We start from the raw sequence: 16,971 nt of genomic DNA, 5'->3' as shown, positions 1-16,971 counted from the left end.
CAAGCCCTCAGTCCAGCCTCTCTCAGCCTATTGCGGACAGTCTGAGCACTGATGGAGGGATTGTGCATTCCTTGTGTAACTCAGGCAGTTGTTATTACCATCCTGTACCTGTCCCGCAGGTGTGATGTTCGGATGCACCAATCCTGTGCAGGTGTTGTTACACGTGGTCTGCCACTGTGAGGACGATCAGCTGTCTGTCCTGTCTCCCTGTAGCTCTGTCTTAGGCGTCTCACAGTCTCACATTGCAATTTATTGCCCTGGCCACATCTGCAGTCCTCATGCCTCCTTGCAGCATGCCTAAGGCACATTCATGCAGATGAGCAAGGACCATGGGCATCTTTCTTTTGGTGTTTTTTAGAGTCAGTAGAAAGGCCCCTTAGTGTCCTACGTTTTCATAACTGTGACCTTAATTGCCTACCGTATGTAAGCTGTTAGTGTCTTAATGACCGTTCCACAGGTGCATGTACATTAATTTTTTTTGGTTCATTGAACAACCATGGGTTGCTTTTTTTGCTGAGTTTTTTTTGCTGAGTTTATATAATTAAGTATAGGGATGACCAGGGATGTTCTCTTGATAAGTGCATGAATTTGACAATTTTCCTGTCCTGCTAGCCATTCAAAATATAATTTTGTGTGTCAGGGAAAATGTATGGAGTAAAATGTACATTATTTTCTTTTGGAATGTAGTGAAGTAAAAGTTAAAGTTGTCAAAAATATAAATAGTAAAGTACAGATATCCCCAAAAATTACTTAAGTAGTACTGTAAAGTATTTTTACTTAAGTACTTTACACCACTGGGAAAACACAGTACAATTGTTACAGGAAAGCACTTGAGCTGATGTGGCCCAGCAATCTGCTCATAGGCAGAGAACTGGGGTCTGCTTACTGTCAAACTGTGTGTGTGCGTTGGGGTAACTCGAGCTTATCCAAAAAGCTGGCACAAGAAAAGACATTAAGGACCATGACATTGAGACCTACACCACCCATCCCCCCTGCTCATTCCCCCCACACACACTCACAAAACACTTAACGCACTTCATACACTCACACATTGCAACACTGTTTTGCTGCTAGCATATGGGATCCAGGCTCCTATTGGATTATTAGGCTGGTATTATAACATTTATACCAATAATTACACATTCCTGTCAGGAAGATAAATGCCCTGGTGGTGTTAAGACAATACTCCCACCCCCTTCATATTCTGTTTCTCCACCACAATCAATTCTGTATCGAGCTGATGATGCATTGGACATTAATAAGATATGATGGTGCCAGTAAAGAGGCAGGGTTTTACAGCAAGTTATTGTTCAAAGCTACAATATAAAATACTGTAGCTAAACGTTACAATGGGGATATTTACAATATACAGTATTTACCGTCAGTTTGATAGGGGAGTTGATGGCACTCTTTTACAGCAAAAACCTGAGGAGGAGCTGAATTGGAAGGGAAATGGTTAAATTATTGAACTGGAAGTAGTTTAAAGGGTTAGTTTGGAAACGTAGTCAGGACACTGCAGCGTGAACACCTCTACTCTCATGTTAATTGTCTTGGAATCTGGGTGAGGAGGGGTGATGTGGGATTATTTCAAACACTCTCACTTATCAGAAAGGGTCAATATCAGGGGATATATTTATCTCTATAAATCTGGATATGTGACATTTTATTAGATAAAAGGAGTAGACATGCTCTAGATCCACATGTTGTCACGTTTCAGGTAAGACCCAAATGCAGACTGTGTTGAAGTAACAATGTTTATTACAGCAAATGACAGGTCAAGGCAGGCAGGTGTTGATAATCCAGAGTAGTGGGGCAAAGGTACAGGACGGCAGGCAGGCTCAGGATCAGTTCAGCCAGAGGTCGGTAATCTAGCTGAGAGACAACACCGGTTGACTTGACAAACAAGACGAACTGGCCACAGACAAACAGAGAACACAGGTATAAGTTCCCAAGGGATAATGGGGAAGATGGGCGGCACCTAGAGGGGGTGGAGACAAGCACAAGGACAGGTGAAACAGATCAGGGCATGACAGTACCCCCCCCCCCCTCTAGGGACTCCACCTGCCGTCCTACTTGGACGCATACCTGGTTGAGCGGGTGTCAGCGTTGGAATTCAGAGATGAGGCCTGGGTCTAGGATGTCCCTCGCTGAGACCCAGCACCTCTCCTCCGGGCCATAACCCTCCCAGTCAACCAGGTACTGGAATCCCCTGTCCCGAGGTCGAACTTTCAGGAGCCTTCTCACCTTGTACTCCAGTTGGTCATTGATGAGACAAGAGAGAGGGGTGGGCCTGGAAACAGGAGACAAATGGCTGTGAGAGATGGGTTTATATCTAGACACATGAAAAGTATGAAGTATACGGAGGGTACGGGGCAACAGAGGATGAACAGCAGAGGGGCTAATGATTTTGGAGCAGGGGTGAAAGGTCTCGGCTTCCGGGAGTGTAGCCGCGGGGCTATAGTGGCGTGCCAGCGCATTCCGCTTAACATCCTTGGGTACAGGTTGGTGTTGTGGAAGCGAAGTGGACCGTGCCCCCTCCCTGGGGTCTTGGTACTCTGCGGGAATGGAGGAGAGGTTCGGGGCAATTTCCAAGCCTCCAGGAAGACGTCCCGGGGCAGGCAGAGCTGATTTCAGGCAGTGAGCGTGGCAGAACGGGCTCCAGCCCACGATGGCATCAGTAGACCAGTCAATCGAGGGATTGTGTCGCTAGAGCCAAGAGAATCCCAATACCACAGGAACACTTAATGACCGGCAGCACCACAATACAGACAACTCTGGGTGTGAAGTCTGCGTACACATTTGGCTGGAGACAGCCTAGCCCTGCCGAGCTGCATCGGCTTGGGAAGAGGTAAATCGGCAGACTCTGGAGGCTCTTGGAGGAACTCTGGTAAGCTCGGATCCTCTCAGAGGCGTAAACACTGGCGACTTCCAGAGTTCATCAGATGCAATGTGTGATCCTTGAGTGAGCAATTGGAACCACAATCAGACCTCTTCTCCCTCCTACGCTCTCGTGGCCGTCCATCGATCCGGATGGTCAAAGCATTGAGTGCGTTGAGATCCGTCGGTAGTTCCAGGGTTTGCAAGCCCGTCCTTCCTCCGATAATCCGTGCAGGAACATGGCGAACAGCGCTTCCGGGTTCCAGGCACCCTCCACTGCTAGCGTGCGGCAATCCACCGCATAGTCTGCCACACTGAGGGAGTCCTGCCGAAGCTGGAATAACTTCCGGGCAGCCTCTCTTCCGGACACCTGAGCCTCATAAACCTTTCTCACCTCCGCCATGCATACCTCCAGACTGAGGCAGACGGTGGATTGTTGCTCCCACACCGCTGTGGCCCAGGCGAGTGCCCTCCCGGACATCAGCATAATAATGCACGCTATCCTCGAGCAGTCCGAGTGGAAAGAAGAAGGCTGGGGGAAAAGCAGGAGCTGAGACAAAATGCTGGCCACAGACAAAAGTACGCAATGGATAATGGGCGACACCTGGAGTGGGGTGGAGACAAGCACAAAGGAAACAGATCAGGGCATGACACATGTACTTAATTGTTTTATTTTATGTTTTACCTTTATTTAACTAGGCAAGTCAGTTAGGAACAAATTCTTATTTTCAATGACGGTCTAGGAAAGTGGGTTAACTGCCTTGTTCAGGGGCAGAATGACAGATTTTTACCTTGTCAGCTCAGGGATTTGACCTTGCAACCTTTCGGTTACTAGTCCAACGCTCTAACCATAGGCTACCCTGCCGCCCCAGTTGTATATGTCTACATACGTACATCTAATCCGGACCTCAGAAATCTCCCTGCTGCCGTATGAGTCCAGGGAGATATCTGGGGTGATATCCCTTCAAGGCATGCCCCTGATGCGAGTGCATCTGCTTATATATTTTTTTGACTATTTTTAACTCCGGAAAAGGTATGTGTCAACATGCTGACATATCTAAGCATTTATACTTAGGCATGAACATATCCATGTATTTTAAGAAATGTATAATTGATGTTGTCATTAACTGATCTTTTATGGATCCATATAAAAAAAAGAATAATCATAATCTCAGTAGATATACTTACATGATATGTAATATTCATCCTCCGTATGTCTGATCGAAAATTGGCTAAATCCAATGACTGATCAATGTCCAGCGGCCAAAGTATTTGACCTGTTCAGGAGCCGAAAATCATTGTGCTTCTTCACATGAAGGTGACATAACTGAGCATACATTTGCACCATATTCAGGACATCGTCATATTTAATCCAAAGCACATCTCTGCTATGTCTGTTTAAAAAATGCAGCATAGCAAATCCAGAGCTCCAATCAGAACACGTTTTCTGTAAAGATGCAAACGTAGGCCAATCTTTGCTAAAAAAATGCATTTTATTTTATTTTTAAATAAAAGTTGCACACTCTGAGACAAAATGCTGGCCTGCCCTGTTTGTTATTGATGATGGATGTGATCGAAATCTAATCTAATCCAATAACATTTTATTGGTCGCATACACATGGTTAGCAGATGTTATTGCGAGTGTTGCGAAATGCTTGTGCTTCTAGTTTGCGACAGTGCAGCAAAATCAAAAAGCAATCTAACAATTTCACAAAAACGACCTAATACATGCAAATCTAACTAAAGGGATGGAATACGAATATGTACATATACATATATGGATGAGAGATGGCCGTGCGGCATAGGCTAGATGCAATAGATGGTGTAAAATACAGTATATACATATGGGATGAGTAATGCAAGATATGTAAACATCATTATTAAAGTGTTAAAGTGGCATTAATAAAGTGACTAGAGATCCATTTGTTAGAGTGACCAATGATTTCAAGTCTGTATGTAGGCAGCAGCCTCTCTGTGTTAGTGATGGCTGTTCAACAGTCTGATGGCCTTGAGATAGAAGCTATTTTTCAGTCTCTCGGCCCCAGTTTTGTGACCAACCACCTATTTTCAGTCTTATGTTGCAAAATTTGAAATGGTGTTTTTTACGTTGGATGAAAGTACAGACTCAGAGCTACAAAATGAAAAATCCTACACAGCAGTTGAAAAGTAATTCTGCTTTGAGAAAATGGCCCTTGTATGTTTTGGTACACCAACTGGAGAACTCTTTTATGTCTTTACCCATTCAGCATCAGTCCTACCCTCTTAAGCCTTTGCCTCCCCCATCTCTTTAATGATTTACATGTAAGGCCATGTGCTAAACAGAGTGAGGTAGCGTAGTTCACATTTTCATGAAGTACAATAGATGACAGTAATCACCCCCAGACACACCTGGATAACTTGATGGGTCATGTAATCATCTGGTGAAGTGGAATCTTTTCTTTTGTTTAGACATGTAGCTAGCTAAACAATGAACCATAATCCCAAACCATACTACTTGCAATACAAAACTGATTGGCATAGCTTGCCACCATGCATTAAATGCTGTAGTATGAATCTTCATGAATCTAGCTAGCTAACATTAGGCTATAACTAGCAATGCAAATGGATTTCTGAGATACAAATAATATTACTACATAAATCATACACTTAGCATTAGCTAGAGAGCCATCCAGCTAACATTACCTAGCTAGCTAACAGTACGCTTTAACTTGCAATGAAAATGACTTTCTGACAAAATTAGAAATGTATAATATCTAAAAATATAGCTAGAGTCTTCCCCGTATAAATGGATGAACGCTTCACGGTAGACTGGAATCCCTTTAACTAAGTAAGTTGTCCTGTGTCATTTTAGTTTTGTTTGAACAGCTTGCTTGGCCCGTTGTGTAACGTCACTCCGGTTTACATTGACAATGTGCAATGCCATAAGAATCATCATCTTTCTTCCTCTCTGTCAGATATGCAATCAAACACCAGAATGTTCTCCTTCTGTAACGCCCGGGGTGTGGTGGAGGAAGAAGTCAGGCGCAGGAAGCAGAGAGTTCAGGGTAGCGCTACTTTTATTACACCACAACGGTGAAACGACGCCAACCCAAACCAACGCCCCAAACACGGGGAATTTAAACAGTCCAGCAAAATATACACACACACGGACAACTGTGACCTACAGCCGTGTACATACGTACACTGAAAATAATCCCGCACAACTAGCAGGCAGGCCGGCTGGTAAATAAAGCCCAAACAATTATCCTAAACTAAACACAGGTGCAACTAATAAACAGAAAAGGGAGAAAAGGGATCAGTGGCAGCTAGTAGGCCGGTGACGACGACCGCTGAGCGCCACCCGAACAGGAAGGAGTCATGACAGTACCCCCCCCCCCTGACGCACGGCTCCCGCAGCACGCCGACACCGGCCTCGAGGGCGACCTGGAGGGCGAGGTGAAAGGGCGATCCGGATGGAGGCGATTGAAATCCCTCAACAGTGACAGATCCAAGATGTCCCCCACCGGTACCCAGGACCTCTCCTCCAGACCGTACCCCTCCCAGTCCACGAGGTACTGCAGGCCCCTCATCTGGGGTCTCGTGTCCAGAATGGCCCATATCGTGTACGCCAGGGACCCCTCGATGTCCAGAGGGGACGGAGGGACCTCCGGAACCTCACCGTCCTGCAGAGGACCAGCTACCACCAGCCTGAGGAGAGACACATGAAACGAGGGGTTAATGCGATAATAGGAAGGGAGTTGTAATCTATAACACACCTCGTTTATCCTTCTCAGGACTTTGAAGGGCCCCACCGCAGGAGCCTCGGTCTGACTCGGATGCCAAGGTGCCAGGACCGGCTGGTATCCCAACACACACTGAAACGGAGATAGGTTCGTCGAGGAGTGATGGAGTGGTCTAGGTACGCCCAGTTTGTGTGGCCTACCACTTAATTGAAGGCAGAAGTCGGGAGGTTGAAGTTGCCAAGTACAAAAAGTGATTAGCCATCATCAGCAAATTAGCTGGTCAAGGTATCAAGCTCATTGAGAAACTCTCTAAGGGCAGCTGGTGGGCGATAGATGACAACAATATTAAGCTTGAGTGGACAAGTGACAGTGACCGCATGGAATTCAAATGAGGAGATGGACAGGTGAATGAGGGAGAAACAAGGAAATCTCCACTTAGGATAAATGAGCAGCCCTGTGCCATCACCAAGACAACCAGATGCTCTCCAACTATAAGGGAACACTTAGTCAGATTAAGAGAGAGCAGTTGGAGTATATGATTTCTGTATATGTTGTTGTTTTTGTAACTTTTTCTGTGCATCAGAGCTTCCAGTTTGTTTGTGTCTGCATCATGTGCATGGGCATATTTATATACAGATGCTATTAAAAATGAATCACACATTAGCTTTGCTTACCTTTCTTATGAAAATAATCATGCTCTGCTCCCAATTACTGCACTTCCAAAGCCTACTGGACCAGAGAAAAGGAGGGGAGGGGGTGAAAGTGAGATATAGGAAAAGAGAAAGATGGAGGGTGTAAGAGAATGTGATTGAGGAAGAAAGAGGTCAAGATCATGCGCAATAGAGATAGAAAGAGAGATGGGGCTATATAGAGAGAGAGAGAGAGGGGGGGGGGGGGGGGGGGAGCTGGAGGAAGGAAAATAAACCGAGAGTGGAACAGAGGGGAAGATTGGAGGTGAGTTAAATAGAGATAGAAAGAGAGAGAGAGAAAAAGGGAGGAGATAGTACAATTCATCCCTCCTGCTTGTCAGTGGATCAATATCTAGCAGGGTGGGCAGTGCAGAGCAGGACTTGGCGATGCAGGGAGAGGCAGAGCATGCCTTTATATAGACATCAATAACTGGATCACTGAACACACAACACAGGGCTCGGCAGGAGCAGAAGAGAAGCAGAGGAAAGGAGAGAAGTCTTAGTCATTCTCCCTCCTTTCCTCCTCTCCTCTCTCTCTCTCTTTATTCCCTCTCCTCTTCACTCTAAAAGCATTTGAGTATCACGGGTCATTTTTGACACTCCAACCTTATCCAGGCGGTCTCAAAGATAATGTGTTTACATGTGTTATTAACGTTGAGTGTATAAGTCACTGAATCTATCTCTCTGTCTCTGTCTCTTTGTGTAGGAGCTGTGATTTGGAGATGAATGGGAATGTAGGAGGTAGAGGACCTGTGAGTTCACCCAGCGACATTAACTGCAACTCCAACAGCACCACCATGGTATCAGACCTATCCTCCCCAGAGTCTCAGACCCAGTCCCAGCCCTTCACACCACGGGTCAGTACACACACACACACACACACACACACACACACACACACACACACACACACACACACACACACACACACACACACACACACACACACACACACACACACACACACACTCGTGCACACACACCTACACACACGTACACACACGTACACACAAGCATGCACGCAGGCAAGCACACATACACACACCTCACAACCTCACTACACCACACACCACATCATGGTTTTATGACAGATTCAGTGATGCAAAGAGGTCCCTTTTGTTCTCTCATCTTCCCTCTCCCCTTCTCTCCTTCCCTTGTTTCTTCTCCAGGCATCTCGTACTCCAAAGAAAGCTGCTACGTTTGGGAAGCGTTCTAACTCCATGAGGAGGAACCCTAAAGCTGTAGTAGCTAAGCAGGGCTGGCTATACAAACAGGTCATTCAGCTCTATACACTATTCTGCATCAGCATGATGCACTTTCCTTTATGCGTAGTGGTTATAAGGGTTTTAGGCTCGGTTTCTGTACAAGAACTTTGTGGTCAACTGCTGATGTAAAAAGGGCTCTATAAATAAACGTGAGTCAAATGCCCCATAATACCCCATAATACCCCATATCTCATAACTAGGACCAGATATGCTCTTCTTCCAGTATTGCCATTCTTCTCTACATTTTTCAGTTCAATATTTCCTTGTCTCTCCCATTTGTTTTGGTCCAGTATGTCTCAGACACTTACTTTGTTTTGGTCCAGTGTTGCTTTCCCTTTTCTCTTCATTTTTTCAGTTCAATATTCCTCGTCTCTCCTATTTTTTTTGATCCAATATGTCTCAGACCATTACTTTGTTTTGGTCCAGTGTTGCTTCCCCTCTCGCGTTGTTTAGGTCTCATTGAATTTGTCTTCCTGTCTTTTACATAGTGCGGTACTTCTCACACTGTTTAAGTCCAGTTTTTGTGTCCCCCCCCCGAAGTTATTTGGTCCAGTCTAAACTGTTTTGTCTACTCTCTGGAGTCCCATCCAGTTCACTGTGTGTTTTTAGTCCCCTTGTCAGTGTCTCCCTTTAGGCCAGTCAAAGCCATCTCAATATGCGTTATTCTCTCTGTCTCCCTGTAGGCCAGCAGTGGAGTGAAACAGTGGAACAAGAGATGGTTTGTCCTGACTGACCGATGCCTGTTCTACTACAAAGGTAGGTTGCTGTCATAGTATTGCCTTCTTTCTTTAAATTATCTTTTCTTTTTTTAATATCCCATTGCCACCCTTCATTGGAGGACATCTTTATAATTCTGCTTTATTCTACTGCATTTCATTGTGTTTTAGTCAGAAAGGGTTTTCCTTCATTCTTGACGCACTGTTTCTCTTCTCTTGTCTTCTCTTGTGTTTGTGTGGTACTGTGCTATGTTGTTTTGTCAGCAGGTAGAATTCACAGTAACTGACAGATCCGGTTGTTCAACCATGTGTTGGCTACGTCCCAATATACTCTATCTTGTTGACAGTTTTTTTTTTTGTGTGGACGAGATTGGTCAACCTTGTCCAACAATATCTGCAATGCACATATACAGTTGAAGTCAGAAGTTTACATACACCTTAGCCAAATACATTTAAACTCAGTTTTTCACAATTCCTGACATTTATTCCTAGTAAAAAATACCTGTCTTAGGTCAGTTAAGATCACCACTTGATTTTAAGAATGTGAAATGTCAAAATAATAGTAGAGAGAATGATTTTCACCTTTATTTCTTTCATCACATTCCCAGTGGGTCAGAAGTTGACATACACTCAATTACTATTTGGTAGTATTACCTTTAAATTGTTTAACTTTGGTCAAATGTTTCTTGTAGCCTTCCACAAGCTTCCCACAATAAGTTTTGTCCCATTCCTCCTGACAGAGCTGGTGTAACTGAGTCAAGTTTGTAGGCCTCCTTGCTCGCACACTTTTTCAGTTCTGCTCACACATTTTCTATTGGATTGAGTTCAGGGCTTTGGGATGGCCACTACAGTACCTTGACTTTGTTGTCCTTAAGCCATTTTGCCACAACTTTGAAAGTATGCTTGGTGTCATTGTCCATTTGGAAGACCCATTTGCGACGAAGCTTTAACTTCCTGACTGATGTCTTGAGATGTTGCTTCAATATATCCACATAATTTTCCTGCCTGATGATGCTATTATTTTGTGAAATTCACCAGTCCCTCCTGCAGCAAAGCACCCCCACAACATGATGCTGCCACCCCCGTGCTTCACGTTTGGGATGGTGTTTTTCGGCTTGCAAGCCTCCCCAATTTTCCTCCAAACATAACGATAGTCATTATGGCAAAACAGTTGTATTTTTGTTTCATCAGCCCAGAGGACATTTCTTCAAAAAGTACGATCTTTGTCCCCATGTGCAGTTGCAAACCGTAGTCTGGATTTTTTTGGGCGGTTTTGGAGCAGTGGCTTCTTCCTTGCTGAGCGTCCTTTTAGGTTATGTCGATATAGGACTCGTTTTACTGTGGATATAGATACTTTGGTATTTGTTTCCTCCAGCATCTTCACAGGGTCCTTTGCTGTTGTTCTGGGATTGATTTGCACTTTTTGCATCAAAGTACGTTCATCTCTAGGAGACAGAACGCTTCTCCTTCCTGAGCGGTATGACGGCAGCGTGGTCCCATGGTGTTTATACTTGCGTACTACTGATTGTAAGATGAACGTGGTACCATCAGTCATTTGGAAATTGCGCCCAAGGATGAACCAGACTTGTAGAGGTCTACAATTTTTTTCTGAGGTCTTGGCTGATTTCTTTTGATATTCCCGTGATGTCAAGCAAAGAGGCACTGAGTTTGAAGGTAGGCCTTGAAATACATCCACAGGTACACCTCCAATTGACTCAAATGATGTCAATTAGCCTATCAGAAGCTTCTAAAGCCATGACATCATTGTCTGGAATTTCCCAAGCTGTTTAAAGGCACAGTCAACTTAGTGTACGTAAACTTCTGACCCACTGGAATTGTGATAAGTGAAATAATCTGTCTGTAAACAATTGTTGGAAAAATTACTTGTGTCATGCACAAAGTAACTTACTTGCCAAACGATAACAAGACATTTGTGGAGTGGTTGAAGTTTTAATGACTCCAACCTAAGTGTATTTAAACTTCCGACTTCAACTGTACATACATGGGGTTGACTTAACAAAATATTTACAAAATTTACAGCATGTATACATTGTCTATGTAACCTTTATTTGATCCAGGCAGTGCCACAGAGCGGCAGGGTAGCCTAGTGGTTACAGCGTTGGACTAGTAACTGGAAGGTTGCAAGTTCAAACCCCAGAGCTGACAAGGTACAAATCTGTCGTTCTGCCCCTGAACAGGCCGTCATTGACAATAAGAATTTGTTCTAAACTGATTTGCCTAGTTAAATAAAGGAAAAAAGTAAAAAGAACCATGGGTAGTGTCTCAGCTGGCATTATTTTAAGCAGAGCCCTTTGTGGCTAGAATCTGTTTTTCAATGGAAACCTGGCCAAGACACCTCACTACACCTGCTACCTCTGTCTGTCTCTCAGAGTCCTACTCTGGGGATTTGTTTGGTTGTATCTGCTTTGGCAACTGGAAAGCTTTGTTCCATCCTTGGCTTGGTTGTACTGTCATAGGCTGGTGTCACATTTAAAATGTTGACATTGTTTGTGTTTTTTTTAGCTACAGTACATGATGTCATGTCAGTGTGTTCTGTTAGCAGAGTGGAAGGCTGTGGGTCTGGTGCACGTCACCACTATGTCAAGAGGACTGTTGACTTGTTCAAGGTGCTTTAATATCACACAGTGTCTCTACTCTCCTCCATGCCAAGTCCCCAAATCTTTGTGGTCTTCATCTGTCATCTTCTGAGCCACAGCCAGGAGTGGAGAATAAACAATGTGGCATTTGAATATGTCACACGGCTCGAGGTATCTTCTTAGAGTTTGATGTACGAGCTACAGTAAGTGTGTGTGGGTTTATGGGTGGCTCTGTGTACATATAGAAGTGCGAGAGGGTCATTGTGGTATGTGGTGAGAAATGCTTTACAAAAGACTTGAGTACGTTCGGCTATGTCAGCAATCTATAGAGATTGATATTTAACGCACGCACACACACACACACACACACACACACACACACACACACACACACACACACACACACACACACACACACACACACTCCTTATACAGCACAGTCTCTCCATCAGGGCAGCATTGAAGGTGACTCACATCGACTGCACACTACTCCGGAAGACGGAATTCTGAGAGGGTCGAGGTTGTCTCTGTCTCTTAACATGACAGATGTTCAGTCTGTCACTCCCACTGGTCCACCTGCAGCCCTCTGCTACCCATACAACCCACGGCCAGGTAGAATTACCACATACAAGATGAAGAAGAAAGAAGATGATAATTGTCTTTCCCCCCCTTCCCCTCTCTTTCTCTCTCTATACTCTCTAAGTCCCTGACCTTCAGGTCCTGTCTGCCATATTTGAAGGGAAAGGGGATACCGAGTCAGTTGCAGAACCGAATGCAAGGAATTGAAATGTGTCTTCAGCATTTAACCCAACCACTCTGATAGCAGAATAGACAAAAGTCCTTCTCCAGCACCAAAAAGTGTCATGACATTCAGTGACATTCACTCTTGAAGAATAGAAGAAAAGTTGGGACACCTGAAAAGGGGCTGAAATATGGACTGCAAATACAGCGGTGTCTGTCCTGCGCTCATCGAGCTGGATCCAGTCGATACAATGTTGCAAATTTGCTGGCGAAAGACAGACAGATAGAAAGGCAGACTGGCAGAGTAGAGAGATTAACGCAATTCAAAGACCCTGAACTAACTTTCACTGGTTTAAACCTTGAGAGGCGGGGGCGCTTGTTTCATTTGGAATAAGCTTTTAATATTTCATATTTACCACTGTAGAAGTACAAAGTAGCATTTTAAACAAAATGATGGATAATTAGAGACCCTTTTGTTGCATTTGTCTCATTCACACACACAGCTGTGTGTGTGTGTGTGTGTGTGTGTGTGTGTGTGTGTGTGTGTGTGTGTGTGTGTGTGTGTGTGTGTGTGTGTGTGTGTGTGTGTGTGTGTGTGTGTGTGTGTGTGTGTGTGTGTGTGTGTGTGTAAATCATGCACACCATCTATAATTTGACCAAATATTTAGGATCAGGTCATCATTTCATGGAGTATATGAAGGAAGAAACCACATAGAAAAAGTGATAATCAAGTTAGGTTTAAAAAAAAAAAAGATTTTCACCAAGTCAAATTAATTTACTGAGATAGAGGTTTCATGATGCTTGTATCTAAACCGAAGTTGATCATTTAAAGATTGTTTTATACTTGTACACCAGTTGTGGTCTCTATCAGCTTCAATATGAGGTCCTAAATCAAGCATGAAAGTGCATCCTTGTGGTCAAAATGTGTTTACCTTGGGGTAAGTTGAGCCCATCGTTGAGCCAATAGCAAGTTGAGCAAATTGAAGTGTTTTGTAATGCTAGGCATTATCGCTAGCATATGAGGTAACAACAGGGTCTGGCCTATTTTCAAAGTGTTTTGAAAAGTACAAATTGTTTGTTAGGTGTTAAGCCTGTGTTAAAATATGCTTAAAATGCGTAAAAGACAAAAAGCGATTGTGATTGTATTGAAATGTGTTTTTAAAAGGTAGTGGCATTATTTCATTCAGTACAAGAATTTGTGAGCAGCTTAACTTACCCTGTCCCGCAGCTCAACTTACCCCACACCCGGGGTATGCTGTACCAAGAGACCACTTTTTTTGGACAAGCTATGTTTTCAAAACTGTAATGTTTACATGAATTCTGATTATTTCCAGGGATACACAACATCCCGAAATATACACTAAGTGTACAAAACATTAGGAACAGATTCCTAATATTGAGTTGTTTCCCCTTTTTGCCATCAGAACAGCCTCAATATGCCAGGGTATGGACTACAAGGTGTCTAAAGCATTCCACAGGGATGCTGGCCCATGTTGACTCCAATGCTTCCCACAGTTGTATCAAGTTGTCTGGATGTCCTTTGGGTGATGGACCATTCTTGATACACATCTGCAACGTTGCAGTTCTTGACACACTCAAATTGGTGCGTCTGGCACCTAGTACCACACCCCGTTCAAAGGCACTTAAATATTTTGTCTTGAATTGCACAAGTACACAATCCATGCCTCAATTTACTCAATGCTTTAAAAATCTCGTCTTTAACCTGTCTCCTCCACTTCGTCTAGACTGATTGAAGGTAACATCAAAAAGGGGTCATAGCTTTATGCTGGATTCACCGGGTCAGTCTGTCATGGAAAGAACAGGTGTTCCTAATGTTTGTATACTCAGTGTATGTACGTATCTTTGTTAGAAATAATATTACATTTCCCTTCTTGACGCTACCCATCCCTGTCACAGGATAATTTTCGTCAGCAACCACTGAATAGCATAGCGCAACAGTCAAATAATATTGATAAAAAATATTCATATTCATGAAATCACAAGTGCAATATTGCGAAACACAGCTTAGCCTTTTGTTAATTCACCTGTCATCTCAGATTTTGAAATTATGCTTTACAGCGAAAGCAATCCAAACGTTTGTGTAAGTTTATCGATAGCCTAGCATAGCATTATGTACACTTAGCATCAGGAAGCTTGGTCACGAAAATCAGAAAAGCAATCAAATTAACCGTTGACCTTTGATGATCTTCGGATGTTTTCACTCACGAGACTTCCAGTTACACAACAAATGTTCCTTTTGTTCCATAAAGATTATTTTTATACCCAAAATACCTCCGTTTCTTTGTCACGTTATGTTCAGAAATCCACAGGAAAGAGCGGTCACGACAACGCAGACGGAAATTCCAAATGGTCTTCATAATGTCCACAGAAACATGTCAAACCTTTTTTTATAATCATTCCTCAGGTAGTTTTTAAAATAGATATTCGATAATATATCAACCGAGTGTGTAGGTTTTTCAATAACAGTGGGAGGAACAATGGCGGCTTTACTCTGTAGCGCAAAATCTCACTCTGAGAGCCCCCACCTATCAAACTATGTCTAAAGACTGTTGACACCTTAGGGAAGCCATAGAAAAAGGAATCTGGTTGATATCCCTTTAAATGGAGGATAGGCATGCATAGGAACAGAAGGGTTTCAAAATAAGAGGCACTTCCTGATTGGATTTTCCTCAGGGTTTCGCCTGCAATATCAGTTCTATTATACTCACAGACAATATTTTGACAGTTTTGGAAACTTTTCTATCCTAATCTGTCAATATAATATATATATATACATATTCTAGCTTCTGGTCCTGAGAAATAGGCCGTTGACTTTGGGAACGTTATTTTTCCAAACATAAAAATAGTGCCCCTAGTTTCAAGAGTTTAACAGAGTGATGCTGAATGTAAAAAAGGGCTCAACTTACCCTACTCTGCCCTATTTAAACCACTCAAACACACATATTCCTAGTCCTGAGAGAGAGTGAACTCCAGGTTCCTTGGGTTAAAAGTGATTTTGTTGGTGAATCTACCAGTATTCTGTGAGCTACAGGATGCAACTAGGTGTTTAATTCCCTGTAGTTAACCTGGAATTGCTCCTTTTATAAAACACTCCACTCCATTCCCTATCCCGTACACACAGACGCAAATCCAACGTGAATAAGGACGTATTCAAAGCAAAGCAGAGAAATGAAATGATAAGAATAGAACCGGGAATCAGAAAACACCCCCACATGAATTGGAGCTTAGCAGCTTCTAAGAATCTTTCATATTGAAATGTTCCGGTTGTTCTGTGATTCAATAGCTCAGTGTGAAGCGACGGCCAAATTCACGTTGAGCAATATTCACAAACTGGCCCCAGAGCCCCGCTTGCTTTTCTATAATTTCTCCATTTCCTTTTCTTTCCTTTTCTTCCCCCTTTCTCTCCTTCTGGTCACAGTGATTCCTCTCTCGGGATTTCACACACGTCTGATGGGATGTTTTCGTCTCCCTCCCTTTTCTCCCAGCTGTGTTGTGGAAAAAAAGAGAGGGAGGAAGGGAGCATGTCTGACTGTGCGATTTACTGCCACGATCACCATGCCAGCAAGGAGAGAGGGGCAAAAAGATGCTAAGGTCTTTTGTTGTTGGGACTTGGAGGTGACATTGTCAAAGCATGTCAGCTGTCCTGGCCAGGGGAGGTGGAGTAGTTGCTCTATACAAGGAGATTAGGAGTGTGTATAGAAGTCCCCGGTTCTCTTCAGTGCTCAGCCAGGGATTCCAACTGGCAACTTTGCAGCTACATTTCTGCAACTCTAACAACTCTAGCACTACATACCACCCCCATCTCCAAAGGATCATAAAACATCCCAAATATCCATTTCCCAACAGATCAAAATAGCTGACTGCCTAATGCTGTATGTACAGTCAGGGACTTGATGTCACAAGTTACCAATGTCCTAGCTGACCCTGAGTGTACAGTAAATATAGAGGAATTCTTTGCTAAATAGAGTGTTTGTGCATCTTCAGAAGCGTTGATATGCTGTTGTTTTGGGATGCTAATATATAGCTGTTAGGGAGCAGATTTACCCTGATCCTGTGTCTTAACTCTCTCACACACACACACACACACACACACAAAGGGGAGGGAGTCTGTGTGGTGTCAAACAAGAGTCAGACTTGAGTCAGAATGAGGTGACATTTCACAGTCATTGTAGGCAACTTTCTTCTTCATAAGTGTTTGTGCTAGCAGGAGTGTCTTCAGAAGTGTGTGTTTTCAGAGGTGTGTTTGCTGTGTGTTTTGCCTCTCCTAGCGTCTCTGTGTCTCTGGATGGGCACGGCGTTTGTTGGTGAACACTGAGAAGCTCTGCCACAGGTTTCACAATCAC

At 43.6% G+C, this 16,971-nt stretch overlaps 1 protein-coding gene across 14 annotated transcripts in view; it reads left to right on the top strand.

Annotated features, from left to right (window-relative positions):
• Positions 1 to 16,971, top strand: part of LOC110493208 (pleckstrin homology domain-containing family A member 6) — a 168,738-nt gene that overhangs the window by 90,914 nt on the left and 60,853 nt on the right. For all 14 annotated transcript variants that reach the window (XM_036950069.1, XM_036950072.1, XM_036950071.1 and 11 more), the window contains 3 exons: positions 7,995 to 8,145; positions 8,458 to 8,562; positions 9,237 to 9,309. In XM_036950069.1, the coding sequence (XP_036805964.1) occupies positions 8,011 to 8,145; positions 8,458 to 8,562; positions 9,237 to 9,309 (313 nt within the window). In that variant the 5' untranslated portion in view covers positions 7,995 to 8,010. The remainder of the gene's footprint in view (positions 1 to 7,994; positions 8,146 to 8,457; positions 8,563 to 9,236; positions 9,310 to 16,971) is intronic.

Source organism: Oncorhynchus mykiss, chromosome 17 (genome assembly GCF_013265735.2).
Source record: "Oncorhynchus mykiss isolate Arlee chromosome 17, USDA_OmykA_1.1, whole genome shotgun sequence".
Taxonomy (NCBI): domain Eukaryota; kingdom Metazoa; phylum Chordata; class Actinopteri; order Salmoniformes; family Salmonidae; genus Oncorhynchus; species Oncorhynchus mykiss.
This window is presented reverse-complemented; position numbering and strand designations above follow the sequence as displayed.